The following is a 19108-nucleotide window of genomic DNA, read 5'->3' as shown; positions in this document are numbered from 1 at the left end:
TATTACTTGTTAACTACGATACTATGTTNTATATATATATATATACTGTTCGTATATTATATTATACTANATATATATATATATATATATATATATATATATATATATATACTGTTAACGAAAGCAATCACGAAATGGTTTGCACGCACCTTTTTTAGATAAATATAACGTGATGTGTACATGGTTTAAATAAATGTAAACTGAATTGAGAATTTGTAATAATCAAAAAAGAAATAAAACCTTTTACTGTACGCGTGCTGCTTTTAACTTTTATCGTGAAAAAACATGAATATTCTTGTACGCGTGTTGCTTATAACTTTTACTGTATAAAACATGAATATTTTTTTAGCTTTTAAAGTACTAATAATTTTGAGACGTCAACAAATAAAATTCCAGTGATTTAAAGCAAGATGTAAAGATTTAGTGGAAATGTGAGTGATGGAAGTACATAATACGCTTTGAGAGTGACAAGCTCAGAATAGGATTTGGACTGTCACAGTGTCATTCCGAATCACCTTTTATTTTGCCACCTCTTTCGAATCTTGTCCCTTTTATCTTCCCTTTGCGAAAAGCAAATAAAGAATCTGACTGACTGGACAGTCTGACGAAGATGTACCGTGACGTCGGCCGAACAAGCAACAAATTCAAACGCGAATGGGAGGTGTTAGTACGCGTCTAAACTTTCAGTCGGACTCGTTAGTCACTCTCTCGTTCGGTCGCCGATCTTGATCGGAATCAGGAACTCCTCGGCGATTTGTCTTACCATAACACGCTGTGTCTTCCTCATTCCGCGCCGAATAGAGTAGAGTATATATTTAGTTTACTTTAATCTATAACATTGTGTGTGTTGACAGGCCACTGGCAGTTAATTTCCTTGGTACAGAGATACCAAAAATTACTTTTGTATATACCACAACGGCAACTTCTCTATCTCATCCTTTGTAGATTACATTTACTTTATTAAATTACCGCGGAAAAGTATTTTAGATGAAATTAAGAAAAATTAAAGCACACACAGTACACCAGCTAATTTTATCTCTGCATATAATAGAGAATTAGAAATTGAGAACAATCCCTGATTCATAAAACTGTAACACTAACTTCTAAACACTTTCTAGACAATATACGAACACAAAGCATAATACAATACGATGCATCTAGTGCAAGCCTAGCATCATGAAACAAAGCATCTTTATTAATTCGACAACTTTCTATCGTTTCGTGTCATTAACTCTTTATTTTATTTCAAACAATTGCATTCTGATGCGTATAATTTTAAGGAATAATAATATAATAAACAAAAGAAATAAAATAAAGAAAAAATAAATAATTATTAGGTTGTTTATATAAAAATTAGACAAAATCGAATCAACATGAACTTTTTGAGAGATCTTATTAAAGTCGAAAGTCTATCAGTATCAGTATCAATGGAAAAAAATACGAATATATCAAACAAGTATATGAGCGTGTTATCGCGCTCGTAGACTCATATTGACCTTTGAATTTCTAAGTAGATAAAAAAAGTTGTTGCGTTCATCACGAGCACGTGGACAGAGTAGCCGCGACTGATTGAGCATGCTGCTGTAAATTTGCCGTGAAGTCGCAGTGCACTACCCCGGGAATTCTAATTCGAAATGACGGTGTCTTTTATTGGAAGGCCAACGCTCGTACGGAAATACCAGTCTCATTGTGCGCACGCGACGCCACGACCTGCTTCATCTTGGACAAATGGATCCGTCAGCGTTCGCGATGCGCTTCAGGATCGAAGCGGGAATGAGATCGGATCCGGGGTCGACAACCCGTCGATCGTTGACACGACGCGTCTCCAGTTGATCTCGTTACATTAGATCCAAGAAGAGCGAACTACAAAAATTGATTTACTGTCGTAAATTGCTAAGAATGAAAAAGAATTGACCGACAAGAATGATTGTCAAACAGCTCGCTGCCAGTTGAAGGATTAATCTCTTTTCCTGGGTTTTTTTTAACTATAAAAGTGTCTACTATTGATTTCTTTTTCCTTTTATACATAATAAAGCGTTTTTTATATAATTACTAGACCTTTCGTCTCTAAACTGCCCAGAAATAATCATATGATCAAGATTTTATAATGAAGCAATGACGAAGCTGAATCAATCAAAATATAGATTTGTCAGATAATCAGATGTGACTTGCTCAGAAACGTAGTGTAATTTTTGATCAAAAGGCTTAACTGGCTGAGCTTTGAGCACGATTATTTTTGACGTGATAGCTACCAACGTTTGCTTTCAAAGCAAACAAGCTCCTCGTCTTACTCATCATTCAGTAAAACGGTGATGTCGCTCCTATAGCCGAAGGGTTTATTTTCCTTAAGCTTACTTCATAGTAATCATAGAGCATAATGACTTTCGCCAAGCTATCGTGACGATGATTTATTTCAGTTGTCGCGAGGCTAGTATAGCACAGCAATTATAGCACAGAGCGTTACGAAGATATTAATTCTGTCATGTTTAATTTCAAGCTAGTCATTTAATTAACGCGATGGAATTCGTTACAAAATATGTAAAATAAAGAGAGTGATATCTAAAATTTTCCAACGTGAATAGCACATAATCATATTATTTAACAAACTGCATTATTTTATCTGAATATATTTTTCCATTCATGTAATAATATTCATAATAAAATTCATATAATAAATAACTTCAAAATGTAATCATTAAAATTCAACAAGAGAGCAATGTGTACTTATGTGCACGTGTACTGTATAAAATTTTCAATAAGTATTTAATCTCGGTAAAGGATCATTGATAACACAAAGCTTGATGTATAACAAATTATTTGAACAATTCATGGAATCACCATTTGAATGACATTAAATTAATATCATTGTCTTCATAAATGTATATAGTTCTTTAAAGTTGATATTGAAATATTTATGAAATAAGACTCAGGAACTGATAAATTATATTGCTTGTGCGCAATTTGATAAGCAATTAAATTATCTTAGTAAATCTAAACTAGTTTTCTGGCTTTGAAACTGTTAACGGGTTCAAAGCTAATGAATTTGCTAATTTATTCAGCACTTACAGTCGCAAAATTGGATCTATCGTAAGTGAAATTAATTGGACTTCCTGCGCGCAAATGAGTAATTTTCATAAATGTAACTTACATAAATGTAAACTTTCTAAAAAACTAAAATTTTCTAAAAAGTGAGCTATTAAATTAATTAAATTGTTATCTCAACATATTAATTTTAGCTTTGAAACTTACATTTAAATTAACTTTAATTCGATAATTTACAGCATTTACAGTCGCAACGTTTATCTATCGTGAAATTTATTAGATTTCATACTGAAACAGGTATATATGCCATAACTTCTCCCAACACGAAATCGCTTGTGTAATTCGAGAAATGATAAGTGGCAATATATGCTATCTCTTGAGCGATCGCTTAATATCGTGTCGTGCTTAAACGATCCCCGAAGTGAATGTCGACCGGGATTCAAGGGCAGGATTCAAAGTCTTTCACAGAAGGAGAGATTCTACAGCCTCGACGACACTTTGCTCGTTAACAAGTATGTTCGTTTCTCATGAGCATCAACGAACTCATAAATCTTCAACGGAGTGTATACTGATGTGTATACTGATGCTTTGCGATACAGATATTTCGTGCCCTGATACTCGCGTTTCAAGAGGCGCGGACAATTCATAACGTGTATACCGCATATCTTGCACTTCGATATGTCGTGATTGCGATGAGATCAACGTACCGTTTCGTCGACTCAAGCGGCGATTGACCCTCTTGCTCTCGACATTCCTGATCGCAGACCATATTCCTTCCTCACATGCAATAAGGAAACGTACAGCTTTGCAACAGCGGTACTCATTCCGTTTCCGTTCGTCTTTAACAGTTTGTCACAAAATCCATAACATTTTTCCCTGATTTTCAGATAAAATTTCATGATTTTTCTCTGTTGCTTTCAATAATATTTAAAATTTTTTTTGTATTTTCGTCCTGATTTGGAAATCGTTAAATATTTTGTTGAGAGAGCAATTTAATATAACAATGTAAAGTAATATTAATGTTGCGGACACTGCTTGCTTGCATTTAGTTGTTAAGTTGGTAGTATATTGCAAAACTACGTAAGTATGATGTACGCATATTAAAGTTTTTTAAAGTCAAAAATTTTAATTTCCCAGAAAATTCTCTGACTTTTACCTGATTTTCCTGATCGTTTTTAATATTCCTGACAATTTCTCTGTCTGATTTCTAGTTTTGTGACAACATTCTAACAAAACAATCTCGATCCCGAGTGATCAAGATTTTTTTATTAAATTATTAGAAGCATTCTGTCAAGATGTCACTGCTCTGGAAAATGTTTTTGGTACAAATCTTATAAGAAAGAACTCCGTACTAATTATGTATATTGAGTTTAGGTGAAATGAGATAGAGAGTTTTCATATATAATGTAGCTTATTATATGTGGTGAACAGTTTTCGTTATTGTTTTTAATTATGAAAAATCTGTAAAAGTATTTAAAATTTTTTTCTGAACAAGCATTTCAGTTGTGATATTATATATCATGATCTAATATAATACTACTTTGTAATATAATATAATACTATTTTCCCCCTATTCTTAAAGTTTAAAAATATTGCCATTTATTTCAATATTATGCATCATGATGCATAAATCGATAACGACCGACTTTCACTTTACAATTGGATATTATAGAAATCTTTCTTCAGAGGTATCGAAAAAATCCTGGAATAGCATTAAACTCGCGATAACACCAAGCCTTTTCGATTTTTCGCGCCATTTGTCCCGGACACTTGCTTCCGTTCCGTTAGTGAGAAATCGTTGAATTGGAGTTTAAAGTTTTATGCAAAAGATCAATCCATTTCGTCTTGTCTCTATTTCACCACGCTTCACGAAGTTGAGTTTATTCCGGTTTCGTTCTCCGATTGAGGGCAGCTCGCATTCGCACAGCTTCGCTGTGCACAGGGCGTCACAAACTTAAATCTCTTCACCGGCAAAAGATTTATACTTGGATGCGATGGATACGACTACATCGGCTTTCTTGCCTTGAGCACGGGATATTTTGGTTCTCTTTTTATTGACAAAGTTAACCCTAGCAGGATCCATTTGTAATTTATTTTTTTTTGTATTACGGATTTATATGAGAAAATAATATTTAAACTTGTGTATGTTAGTCTTCTGATTAAGTAAAGTTACGGAAGCTGAATAATTGTACTAAAAAAGTTATTTAATCAAATATTAGAATTTTAATGTAAAGTATATAACGTATGTGTGCATGTGTGTATGTGTGTGTATGTGTATAAAAAATAATTTTAGTAATAAAACTAAAAAGTGATTATGTAGAACTTAGCAGTAATTATAAACCATAATAATTTAATTCTCAAGAAATTCTATTTCAATTACTTTATCTCAGAAACAATATTTATTAGATTTACTAACTGCCAAAATTCAAATGATTCCAATTGACAATTCCAATGATACGGAATGGTATGTATGTCGCAATATCGTTGCATCAGAAACAATTAGCGTGAAAGTTTGTTAATTTGGAGGCTGTAATGCGCGAGAAAGCTATTAGTATACAGAAATGTCTGCTAACGTCATCCTGTGTGTAAAGTAATTACTCTGGAAATTTATAGAGTTGGCACAATTTCACAATATAAACTTTATCATGTGTAATATGTGCCCGAAATAATAAATACATAGAAATTTATTCTAGTTGTAATAAGCAAGTCTGCAGCTCCGAGGATATTGGTGCCAGTTTTGTTGAAATTAATCATGTGAAGATGATGATAACATTATAATGTTTCGTGACAAATATTTCATCGTCATATTTAACGCAGAGGTATATAATTGTAGGTACGTGAATATAATATTTTAATGTGTATATAACATTTTAATTATTTTCATATAATATCATATAATATATTTTCATAATATAATATCATAATATAATATAATATCATATAATGTCAAGAGACAAAAAACCAATATGTTTAATATGTTTGCACGTACTCCTTCCGGTATGCCTAAAATATTATTGATGCATTTCAAGAGAAAATATACGTACTTTAATTGCGATAAGGAGAATTCAGTCATCATGTCGATAAGTAACATAATTCAATTTTTCTTCTTTTCGGCAATTACGAGAGAAGAAAAGAACTTTCGTTCGAACAAAATCACACGAAAAAAAAGAAGGTAACATGAACCACTTTATAGATACAGTAAACGAGATGCATTAAAAAGTTCATAAATTTCTTATGAACGAATGCATTAGGATGACAAAGCAAGACGTTCTCCGTCAAATGCAGATGCTTCTCAGCAAGTAGTATATACCTTCATTTGCGTGCTTGTAACTTTCTGAGAAAAGAGAAGAACACGTGACTCTCTTGCGAATCTGTCCTAGAGTTTAAGTTAAAAAGGTAAGATTTATTCAACGAGCGAGGATTTTGAAAAATAAGTATACGCATCCATTAAAGTAAGTCTATTAGACTTGCTTGCTCAGGATTCTCGTTTTTATTTTTGCTCTCATTTCTCCGTTAAACGTTGAAGTTTCAATTCTCGATAAAAGCGAAATGGAGTCTTACCGATGCTCGTGACAACATTACTCGTTTATTTGATCATGCTGTCTCAGATAGGTGCCTCGTGCACGGGTATAATAAAATCACATCGACCTGCCCACTTTCTCGAAACAAACTTGGCTTTGTTCGCCATCGTCGACGTTGATGACATCCTTTGTGCGCGACATTTATACATACAGAGAACGGGGAAACGAACGGCGGAGCCAATGACGGTTTGTCGAGGACGGTCTGCTGTCGTCGTCACCGTTGCCAAATCGGAATACCGAATCGACGGTGACAGAAAATTGAGGGTAACGCGATCGGGAGAGGAATTAATCGCGTCCGGCCGAACGTTATTTCTGCAAGTATAATTGAACGGAGGCAGCAGATTAATCGCGGATCTTAATCGCCCGGAGATTCGCAAGGATGGAGGCGCGCCGTTGTTGCACAATGCTACTCTCTCACGTACAAGTTGATTAAAATACAAAAGTGAAGCAAGTCGGGTTTATTTTGGGTTTCAGTTGACGTTTATGGCAACGTGATGCTCGTTGCTCTACTCGTTTTATTGGGAGCTAACAATTTAAGCAACGACGACTATACTACATCGATAAGAATAAGACATTACTCTTTCACTCATTTACACGCTTCGTTTAGAAGCTGAAGTTCAAATTCTGAACACCTAAGCAATGTATTGCCTATTTTAAAATACGTAATAAATAGCTTATGTTCTTATTGATGACCGGTTTAAATTGATTACCCTTCACGATTTGATTTACGCCACTTTTACGGTAAGCGGCTCGATTGGCAATGGCGTTTGGATCGATATGCGATGCCCACTACCTCGAATGTGCAAAAACGGCGCGGCCGTTTCTCCTTCGCGGAAATGCAGGTTGCGGTTGAAACCGCGTGATATCGCCTCTAGACCTAATGAAACTTTCATCCGCGAGATGCGGATGCAAGGCTGGAAAGGTTAGAAGTACAGCAATCGACCTGACCCATCTCCGATGCAATTAGTTCGGCAGACGAGTTTGTCGACGCGGATCCCAGAGGGGATTTTGTAATCGAGTTCCTTTCAGGGATAATAAGACAGCCACTATCCAGGAATTGATACAATCTATCAATGTAGTTCCGATATTGTTTTATTTAGTCGCGCGGATATATTGCATTTGTTTGAGCTTTTGTACGTTTTGTGGTCCGAATTTTACAAATTTCTAAAACCTGATAATATAATAACACGCCAATAACGTAACTGAAAAAATTATAACTTTTTGATAAAAAAAATATTTAAAGTGGAATTTAATTAATTTTACACAATAGTGAATTAAAAAGAGCGTATATATTTTGCAATTATTTTACGTAACTAATATAAATTTTATATGCACAAAAGTAATTCAAATTGATAAATTGGATCATTGAATCTAAAATATAATTTTGGATCATCAAATTAAAAAAAAAATCATATTGTTTGAGAAAATACGTAAGTCAGCGATATTTCAATGTCGAATTTTTGTTTTTGAAATAAAAATTCTTGATGTACTCATAATTTATTTCTAACTTTAATTTAGTTTTAAATGGAAATGACAACTCGGAAGATGAATCCCATAAGGAAGAACGACAGCGAAGGGCACGACCAAAATAATGAAGATATTTGTATCTTACAGGACAAGTTCTTGACGAGCGAAATTTCATCGTTATGTCCAAAAAGGGCGTCAATTAGTGTGGAAATCCATCTCTAAGGATTCAGAGATTTACAGTCTACGCCGTCGATGATGTCTGCTGGTGACAGAACGTCAAGCTCGTGTCGTAATTGGAGCGAATTCCTCGAGTGCCCTGCTCGATTGTCGATTCGACTGAAATTCTGCTTGTAAGGTTTGTGCCTGGCACGCGATATTCCGGCAATTGCTTTTCGCTAATTACAGCAATACGAGGAGTCTTACGCGCGTTTACGCGTTAGCTAACTTTTGAATGTGCACGAGTAATTTTCTTCGCGTGTTTCAGGGCGTTACTACTATCAAGTTATAACTACATTACTCTGAACTTAACACTGAACGTTGCAATATATAGGTTGGTTCACAGATGGTTCTTATATTTAAGATGGTCTTAAGATCATCATAAACTTCATATAGATTCGTATCTTAAGATATTACTTAAGACAATCTTGAAATAAAAACAAACTGTGAATACCAATCTAAATGATAACAGCGTAACTTAAACCTCTTTTAAAATCAAAAAAATGAAATTATTAATTCAAATAGGCATTATTAAAGTGCGCATGTAAGTAGCTTATATTATTTTAAATATATAAAAATAATTCAAATTGGATCATTGAATCTAAAATATAATTTTGGATCATTAAATTAAAAAAAATCATATTGTTTGAGAAAATATGTAAGTCAGTGATATTTTAGTATCGAATTAAATAATTTTCCTAATATGCGATCTTTTTCTTTTAAATAATAATTCTAGATATACTCATAATTTATTCCTAACTTCAATTTAGTTTTAAATGGAAATGACTCGGAAAATGAATCCCATAAGAAGCTTAATTTCATTAGACAGATTAATAAAAAATTCTTTTTTTTATTAATTACAAATATATAAAATTAATGTTATGTTTATGATGATTAATCAAATATTGTTTCAATGTCTATTATGACAACAAGACTCAAATATTTAATTAATTTCCTTAAGAAAGGATTAATATATATTACTACACTACCGGAAATTAAGGTCACTTCTCTGCTAATCTTGTTTTCAGTTATAAGTCAATTTCAGTGGAGGATTTTTCATTTTTCCGGTGTCTACTTGTGGAAATAAACTCGCGTCTAAATTGTCTTTGTATAATTGTTATTTGACGCTCCAATTCGCGCGACGAAACCGCAGTACCTCGACGCGAAGGGCAATTATCTCGAAAACGGCGCTAATAGTTCGAGGCGAGAATCGCCACGTGGCGTTGGTAATCTTCATTAGCTATGGTAGAAAGAAACGCGGTAATTAATGTCGTAAGATAACTCGAAATAATTTACGCGTCATAACCAAGCGGCGTTGAGCTGCTAAACGGCTACACTTTTGCAATGCGAAGGCCGCGCTCTGCTCTCGAGCATTCGCGTCCTCCGGCGAGCGATTTAATCGTTGGTCAGTGAACCGTGATTCACAAGAATAATTTGTAAGCGCGGGTTCCCAACTTCATTTTGCTTTTTGTTCCACACACTTTTTCGCAAGACCATGTGTTATTGAGATGGGGGAGGAAGGGGAGGGGCAGGAATATATAGGATTAACTTTATATAGGTTTTCTACAATAAGCCATTACTTAGACTTTAAGTCATAAGAAATTGACTAATCATAGTAGAACGTGAGAAGAATAATCAACATAAGATCGGTCAATTTCTTACGACTTAAAATTTAGGTGATGGCTTATTGCAGAAAGCCTATTATGGATAATAAGGTAGATATAAATAATACAAAACGAGTTAAACTATCACGTTAGCTATGAAAAGTGTTAAATGTCAATGTAAGATATAATTATTTCGCTACAAATGCATTTTGCATTTTATTCAGAGTAATATATTAACGCAGTCCGCATACGGAGTTGTAATTCGAGAAATGTGTTGCCAGCCGGGTTGATATTCGCGATGGTGCGTCGCTGTTTTGTCGCGTAAAATTCATTCAATACTCTTGTAACGCGATGTATTTTGAATATGGATTTATTACGATGCATTTGCATATAATTTGCCGCTTCGGAATATTTATACGTTTCGTCGGGTGGTCCAAATTATCACACACTTCCATATTCCTACTCTCTCGTCGCCTCGTATTCCAGAGTGAATAGATCTATTCGGATTCTGTGATATGTGAATGTCCACGACGAATTCATGCGTATGACGGTCGAGCGATTTTTAAGCTCGAGGATCGTTCCCATCGCATTGTCGTGGCATTTCCGGATTGGTCTCTCATTTCAAAAACCGGATTGCAATGGATTCCCAAACGTGTTTTGCAAGCTTTTTTTTAATCATCACTTTTTACGCAGATACACAGAAAGTTGTTTAACATTTAATATTTATAAAAAAAGTTTAAAAAAGTGGTAGAAAGGTCAAACAAAAACGAGCAATTGTGATAAAAAAAAATTAAAACTAATTTAAAACGTCTAGAACTAAAATGTCAAGAAAGAATTAAAACTCTAGTAATATAAAAATTTTAAATTTACAAAAAAAGAAATGTCTATAATCATTAAAGTGTTCAATGAACGATAGAAATGCTTTCACTTAATTTTCTCTTTTAAGTAAATAAAATATTCGAAAGAAAAAAATGTTTTCTTCGAAGCTTGCGAGCAAAGCCGGCAGGCGAAGCCTTTTTGCGTCTAGATACTGCTTGATCCAATTAAGCTTTCCCCATTATGTGCAACAAGGCACAAATGATGAACTAAAAAAGGGGAGAAATCGCAACACGATCGGCGTAGGGAACGATCCTTTGTGCGTTTCGCACGTACATGATGATCGTCGCTAATTAAATCAGATTCTGCAAAAAGAAATCAGTTGGACACCGCTTCTCTCTGGAGAATGCGATAAAATTGACGACTTGGATGCAAGAATCGAGCAAGCCTATCTTTTTCACTAAATAATTTTATTATAGTCAATAAATGCAGTTTAACGTTTGCAAAAATCTAGTATTTTCAAAGTTAAATCGTATTTGCATAAAGTTTTATGAAAAGTTGATCAATCAGTAGATATATGTTGTTTCTATAATTAAGCAATACGTCATGAACACAGCTGAATTAAATTTTCTTCAGAAAAATCATATTCTAAAATATGTTAATGATATACATAAAATTGAGATTTGAAAACATTTGATGATTAAAAAAAAATTTAAGGATTTCAGATTATGCTGATTGCTATTAAAAAATATCAGTGACATTTAAAAAAAGCAGACTTGTTCGATTCTACACTTTCATGCTGTCGATTGCTGAAACGCATGTCGAGAGACGCGAGGGGAGTGATGTGTTATGAAGTTACACGTATATAACACCAATAAAAGGAAATAAAAAAAGAACTGAGGGAGATGAAAGAGAAAAGGAGAGATAGACTCACCCAGTGTTGGCGTTGTGTAGTCCCAGCTTTCGGCATCGTTCTTGTAGACGTTGAGCTTTGTCGGCTGAAAAAATAACAAACAATTATATATTTATGTAAATACAGTTTCAAATATTGCAGAGAATTGACGTGTAAATTGTTTTTTTTTTCGCACAGAGAAAAAAATGTACTTTGATTGGAAATTTGTAAATGTAAAAAAAGAAAAATTGGAGATAAAAAATAAATTAAATACTGTTACTAAACTCCATTTTGTTACTTGTTATAGGAGTTGGAATTTCTTTTCAAAAGTTTCAATCACAGAAATTAGTCAATGAAATTTTTACTTGCAACAATGTCCTGTTACAAAAAGCTACATGTAGGTGGACGCATAATGTTGTTATTGAGAGTTTCGTATCGAATTTCCACTGAATGAGGAATAGCAAGTTATCCATAACTCAATATCGCAATTTTCGAAAGTGTATAGCGTGCCACATCCTTCGATTATAGCAACGAATAATCTGTGCTTGTACTCAGTCGCCTAATGAATACTTCGGTGAATCTCTCGGGTATGCAAGACTAATTCGATTAGCTTAAACGACGCGAATCCCCAGGTGTTAAATAGAGCAGCTCTCTTCCTCCACTGAACCTCCAATGATTTGCTGTGAAATTCAGCAGCTCTCCCAAAACTATACATATAATAATATAACTATACATATAAGTATAAACGATCGATCGTTTTTGTCAGGATCGTTCTTCTCTTGTCGTCGAAAAAATTCGCTCTATCTTCCAGAGTGTATCGTAATATGCAGTATATGCATCCGCGCGATTACGAGAGCGTTTCTAGGGCGCTTTCCACGGCCATAAAAACGTCACGCTTCGGACTGAATAACCGCCCCGGTATATCTCGTCTACTGTGATAATAATTTCGAGTAAAACCCGGCAGGGAAAGTAAAACGGCGTAGACAGGAGATACAGCCATCCAGCTTAGCCACGTTTACCAACCGCGCCGAGCACGCGGAAAAAGTTAACGGCCCGTCTGCAATAAGTCGTCGCATTCCACCTCGTTTTCAGGCAGGCAGGGCTTCGTGCACTTAGGACAAGCTTTACAATTGCTTTTTTTGCCATTACAACCACCATATAAAGTTACACGGTGACTTCGAATGATAACTTTTGAGCGTTACCTTGAGAAAGGCTTTATAGGTCACGTCGAGGAAATATATCTTTGTCTCTCTAAGCTCGCTCAATAAATTTGTTTTCTTATTTCTAACCGTATCTATAGCGCCCATCAATTTTTCTTACAGATATTCCGATTTTCATAGATAAAACGCACAGAATGAGTAAAACGAAAAATAATTTCTAGAAGACACAGTTAATTTGACACAATAAAGATTGAAAGAAAGTATAATGAGAATAATTTTAATGGAAACATTTGCTCTAAGAAAAACTAAAATACATGTCGCTTAAATATGTCGCTTTAAAAGATTCAAGGTAACATCTTTTCGTTGCAAAAATACTAAATATAATTTAATTGTGTCTTGTTTTATCTCGATACTTTTAAACTCATTTGTCTCCTTTTTAAAAATTTGAGATAACTCAGAGGAGTTGGTGCCAAGATAGAGAAAAAAACAGGAGAAAACAAAGGAAACTGTCGAACGTGGTCCGAAAGTTTATTTGTTTGCGTAGTCGAGAAGCTTACGAAAATTATACTTCACTATGAAAAACCAAGAAGAGGAAACCAGACGTCGTCTTTATGCATTCGGTCACGAGAACGAAGCGTGATTCTGTTCGAAATAACCACATTTGTAAGAGCTAAATGTGCGAACACTTGTTCGTTCATCGCGCGGAATGCGTGCTAACATTTGTCTCAAGCCTGTTGTCCGAGAGATGTTAAGTAAATATTGCATTTTTGTCGTAGCTTGTTTTCATCAAAAGAAATAAAAACTTAGAGATAAAAAGCGGGGACAGGACCACCATTTTTGTGGGGGCAAAAATCGCTCTTTTCTAACGGCAATTTTCAACAAAAATTACTTGGGATTATTTCACAAATATTTTTCTTCAGTAAACACTCAGTTATGTACTTTTATCTATATTGATCCACTTTTCGCAATTAAAAATTTTTGTACATATCTTTACAGTTTTAATAACAATAATTCATACAAAAAAAGTTACTATCAATCCATATATATATATATATATATTCAACCCATGAGTTCATATCGTTCAAAATTTTTACATTTAAATATTTAATTTTATTTACGCAAAAAATTATATTATCTTTCTCTCATTTTTCATTTTTATTAAATATTATTCTTTAATTAAATATTTCTTTATTTAGAAATAAAAATTACTTTCAATAATTTCATTGCAGCAGAAAATATCCTTGTTTTTCGCATTGTGGAAGATTCTATTTCCGTAAAATCGATCGACTCATTGCACGTGCAATTTCTGGGCAATCTTGCCGCAATTTACAGAGAGTTACACGTGCGCTCCACTCATTTTTGTCAGAATAGATGGTACCTACATATAGTATGCGACAAATTTCTTTCTGAAATACTAATAATTTTTTCATATAACTGTACGTGCAATTGTATATTGCACCATTACCACCATAATTGCAGATTCTTCCGAAGGGAAAACATATATAAATTAAATTCGAAGAAGTTATTTTGTACATAACGGAGATACTCGGTATTTTCGAAGCTCCCTTCATTCTACGTTGAAATTTTCAAAAGCTTAGATTGCTAACCTACGGTGTTGAAGTTGCTTTGAAGTCGCCATGAGAATTATTCAACAGGACCTTGATGTAGCTGCTACTATATCCCTATATTTCGGGCTTAATCATTTTCCCCTGTGTGCTTGCGATGCAGAAGTCTGACCTGCATCCTACCGCGCCGGAAGAGCGAAATTAGTTCCTCTTTATTGCGCCGAGGTGAGGTAATGCCGTTTACTTCGCTTTGGTATTAACTGCCCCGACATTAATTCACGTAGAAAGTAACTTTGTATCACTCTCATAGCGTCACTTGTAAGTAGCTGCAAGAAATTGTCTATGCGACAGCGTAGAATGTTACTTTTGTGAAAAAGCAATATATGCAAAATCATTCTATGACTAGCAATAAATGTCAGGCATATTTTTATTATTTGAATTTTTTTAGAAAGGATCATTACTTTAGTATGTTTATATATATACTTTATATTGCGTATACTAGAATTTTTTATGCTAATAAAAAATATCTTTATAAAATGTTCTTGAAGAGAATTTAAATTTAATTCTTTTTTAATCCTTTTGGCTACTTAAACCTACGGACGCATATCCTATGCGTTCTCTCACTCGCGGCATTCATAATTCAGAAGAGGAACTGAACTCTTTTCTGGCGGATATGCAGTAGCAAATGGAGCAGACTTTTGCGTGCCGCAATTGCAGCACGACCGGGAAAATTATTAAAGCCGGAAGATAAGGCGGTGCTATGTAGCGGCATAGTTGAATAATTCAAGCGACTCGAAAACGCTAATTTCGCCGGCGGGAAAGAGGAGAGACGTTCGCCGACGTTCGTCGGAGCACCTCATTTCATTCGACGACGACGAGCCTCTTCTTATTGGATTTAAGACGTTGAGTTAAGCATTGAGAACTGCGGGCGGATTCTGCTAGCGCATTATAGTGCAGCCAGAGCCGATTTAGAATCGATGCTTTATGATGCGCCGCGAGGTATAATTATCTCTCAGTTCATTTTATCTCAATTAATTCAACACAATGAAAATAATAATAGCTGCGAGTAATAATAACAGTTATATAGTGCCAAAGTGTACTGAAATAAATGTAAAGAGATATATTAATGCGATCGTGTTTATGAGGAATTATTTCTAAAGTACGAAAGGCTAGCGAATTATATTTAGCTCCATACCTCATCAAAGTTTCATACAATCTCAATAGCACTTAAAGTCGAAGAAACGTAAACTTGCAATTGGTTGCGGCGACGCGAAAAAGCTTTTTCAATTCACGTAGAATATCGTGAGTTTATACAGACTGTCGTGTAGCGAGTTATTTAGTTGGCCTACATAGAGTATTCCACAGGGTTTCATTCGATCTTAATCTGGATGATAGTTTAGTTAATCAATACTTGTCGACATAATACATTGGAGTGCCAACAACTTCGCAAACTGAACGTGTAATTTATTATACGTTTTTTAAGCAAATTTTATCGTTTTTTCTTCAAAGTTATTATTTCTAAAAGATTTAATAGCTTCTTGAAAAAAAAAAATTGCAGTGTGATCGTATTTTTCAGATTTGTACTATGAAAGAAGTCTAGAATAATCTGTATGTATAACTTATTTTAGTAAACTGTGAGACATGCCACTTAAAAAATTTCAAATTTTAATTCTTCAGAGTAAACACTCTGAAACATCACGGAAATAACATAACACTGAGCATCATGAGATTGAAAATATTGTATAAGTTAACAGAACAAAAAAATATAGAATTGTATTAAAATTTTAATTTAGTTAAAAAGGAAAGTGAAACAGTCACGTGACAATCATCTCCATGATTGTCATGATAAAATTAAAAGTATCGCGTCTAGAATTTTTTCACAATGTTTGAGAAGCGTAGTTTGATCTACGTAGTTTGATCTAGAAGATTACGTCTGTTTTTTATTCATATTTTTTATTCACTAAACTGCATTAGAACTCTTTCCCGCTTTCGCTTTTCGTCAAATATTAAATACATATCTATCTCACTTTAAATTCCAAAAATACACTATACAGTTCAATCAAACAAACTCTATTAAATAACGAGGGAATCGAACTGCCTTTCTCTCATAAAACTTCTTTTCATCTACGATCGTTTGAATAACACATTCCAAAATCTCGGGTAGTTTTCCATGCTGCGATCTATGGAGCGCCATTGGCCGGATTCATACCGCGGAACGGAAAACGCGGAAAGCATAGACTATTGTTTTACACTGAGGGTCGCTCTCGTAACGAGCCAACCGAACTCTTATTGATCCGCGAATCAGACGGTGCGTTACTGATTTATGATCTTCGGTGAGAGCAAAAACGAATCGCTCCGATACCTCCATTCCATTCCTGTTATGTATCGTAGTAGTTTTTGATCCGCTTTCAACTTTTCGTTAAAAGATTTCTTTTCCCCAAAACATACTATGCGAATATGTGGGAATAAAAAATTCTCTCAAGGAACTTTTTCCACAACAAAGTTTTCTCGCGTAAAAATAATTTCAGAAATAATATATGATCACCTGATTTTCTATCGCAAGAATGTATGCGATGAAAAATGATAATTTTTACAATAGTATTTTTTTAATTCATAATGCAATATTAAGTAAAAAAGACTGAAAGCTAAAAATTTATACATTTTTAAAATATCTTGCAGTGGTACACGTTACATTCATATTAAATAAAAAACAGATAATATTTTGCTTCATAATTTAATATTTTATATACACTGCAAAAACGATACTTTATTTATGAGATATAATATTTATTTTACTAAAAGAAATCCATATTTAAAATTAGTAAAATAAAATTTTATTCCTACCAAATAAATCGTCTATTTTATTTTTTTATAATTAATAGACAAAATAAGATATATTTCACAGAAATGTACATTCCGTCATCACAGTCAAATTTGTTTGTGACTAATAAATATCGAAGAAAACGTTACAAATATCAACATTCGCTTCTGAATATTTCGGCTTTTTTTTGGTGTGTATTGGCGAGTCGAATAAACCTGAAAATTTTTACATCGAACTTTACGTTCTCGCATTTTTCCTGATAGGTAGAATATTTTAAATTGTTCTCTCGCCGCTATCGAACCTCACGCGCAAAACGTACATATCGTGAATTATCATGGATATGCGCTTCTTTTTTTTATTTCGTGCCATAAGCAGCGTAGAACGTGATGACCATTTCGCACGTGCAGAAATGAGGATGCCCAGAGGGGAATTCGTGATACCGTCGAGTAAAGGAAGATGATACCATGCGCCAAGTAAGCCGCTCCGCGAAGACTCGCAAGCGTAATCTGCCCACGAGTTTCACAACCGCGTATTGAAGAACATAAAACAAACGCGCACGAGTTGAGAGCCGAATGAACGAGTGGGATTTCGTTGGCCGTTCACTGTAGCCATCGTCATAAAACTCCGATAGTTTTTTTCACTTCTTTACGATCTCTCCTCTTTATCTCTTTTTTGCGTTTCTGCAGAAAAATGCGTTTAACGATGTAACGGATAAAGTAATTAACACAGCGAATAAAGACTCCAATGTATTAACTTTTTTTTTGTTCCTCGCCTTTGTATTTTTCACTAAATGTAATCTTCTATAGTTCTCCCAGTTCCTGAATTCTGAATATTAAAAGAATCACCACTTCTAGAATTCTAGTAAAAGCGAATTTAATAACATCCGAAAGGGATGGTTTTGCTAAAGTATCGAGAAATTTAGCTATACAGAAAATAATTTTGTTTGGACCATCAAATAATTATGTAGGATGTTCAAAGTGATTGTTAAAACTTTTTGTATTGTCTATCTTAAGATACAAATGTAATTATTTTGACCTAACAAAATTATTTTCAGGTCTAAATCTGGCTAAATTTTTACATACACTGAAAGAGCAATTTTGCTGAAGAATCTAAAAATTTAACTACAGAATAAAATAATTTTGATCATCAAAATAATTAATAAGTAGGACGACAAAATTTCTAGAATATCAAAATATTTTGCAGCATTGCTCACCTTAAGATTCCTGCAAAATTATTTTCAGATTTATATCTAGCCAAATTTTTTCTTTCAGTGTACTTCAACAAAATCGTTCTTCCCTTACAAATATTATGTAAATAAAGGATCATCCATATACGAGAATAGAATAAATAATCTAGAATAATTAATAGCAACAAAAAAAAGCAGCTAAATCAACGGTCAGCTCCATAAACATCATCCTGATGGACAATGAATATTATTTATTAACCACCAGCACACTTACGATAACGGTTGCATACATTTGTACGCGATAAAACGTCTGAGCATGTCCATCACTCGAGTCTCGACAGTTTGGCAGGCTTGACGAGCAGCGATATATAAAATTCGCCGCCGATATCGCGTACCGATACTACCGATGTGCTTTTATCTCTCCCCTGTGGAAAAAGCCAGGAAAAAGGAGGAAGAAAGAAAAAGCGATTGGAAACACATACGAACCCCTTTTGTTCCACGGACAAACTTTTCCACAACGAGTGTTCTTCTTTTTTCTATATACCAGTGCAACGTTACCGATGTCAAAGGATTTATTTCCGGTAAAAAAAATAATAAATTGCCGGAACAAAATCAGTATAATATCAATGTGCATTTAAAACATACAAAATTTAAAATATCAGATTTTATAAAAAATATTTAAAAGTAGAAAAATTCGCGTTAATTGCATTCTTTACCCTGTATTAATAAATTTTAACATACCTGCTTTTTATAGGTAT

At 34.0% G+C, this 19108-nt stretch overlaps 1 protein-coding gene across 1 annotated transcript in view; it reads right to left on the bottom strand.

Annotated features, from left to right (window-relative positions):
• The window catches only part of LOC105622635 (heterogeneous nuclear ribonucleoprotein L), a 157793-nt gene that overhangs the window by 34669 nt on the left and 104016 nt on the right, over positions 1 to 19108 (bottom strand). Inside the window, exon 6 of the mRNA XM_012204050.1 lies at positions 11661 to 11724. Coding sequence (XP_012059440.1) covers positions 11661 to 11724 — 64 coding nt within the window. The remainder of the gene's footprint in view (positions 1 to 11660; positions 11725 to 19108) is intronic.

Source organism: Atta cephalotes, assembly GCF_000143395.1.
Source record: "Atta cephalotes unplaced genomic scaffold scaffold00047, whole genome shotgun sequence".
In the NCBI taxonomy this organism is placed as follows: Eukaryota; Metazoa; Arthropoda; class Insecta; order Hymenoptera; family Formicidae; genus Atta; species Atta cephalotes.
The sequence above is the reverse complement of the archived record's forward strand: the minus strand, read 5'-3'. Positions and strand labels throughout refer to the sequence as shown.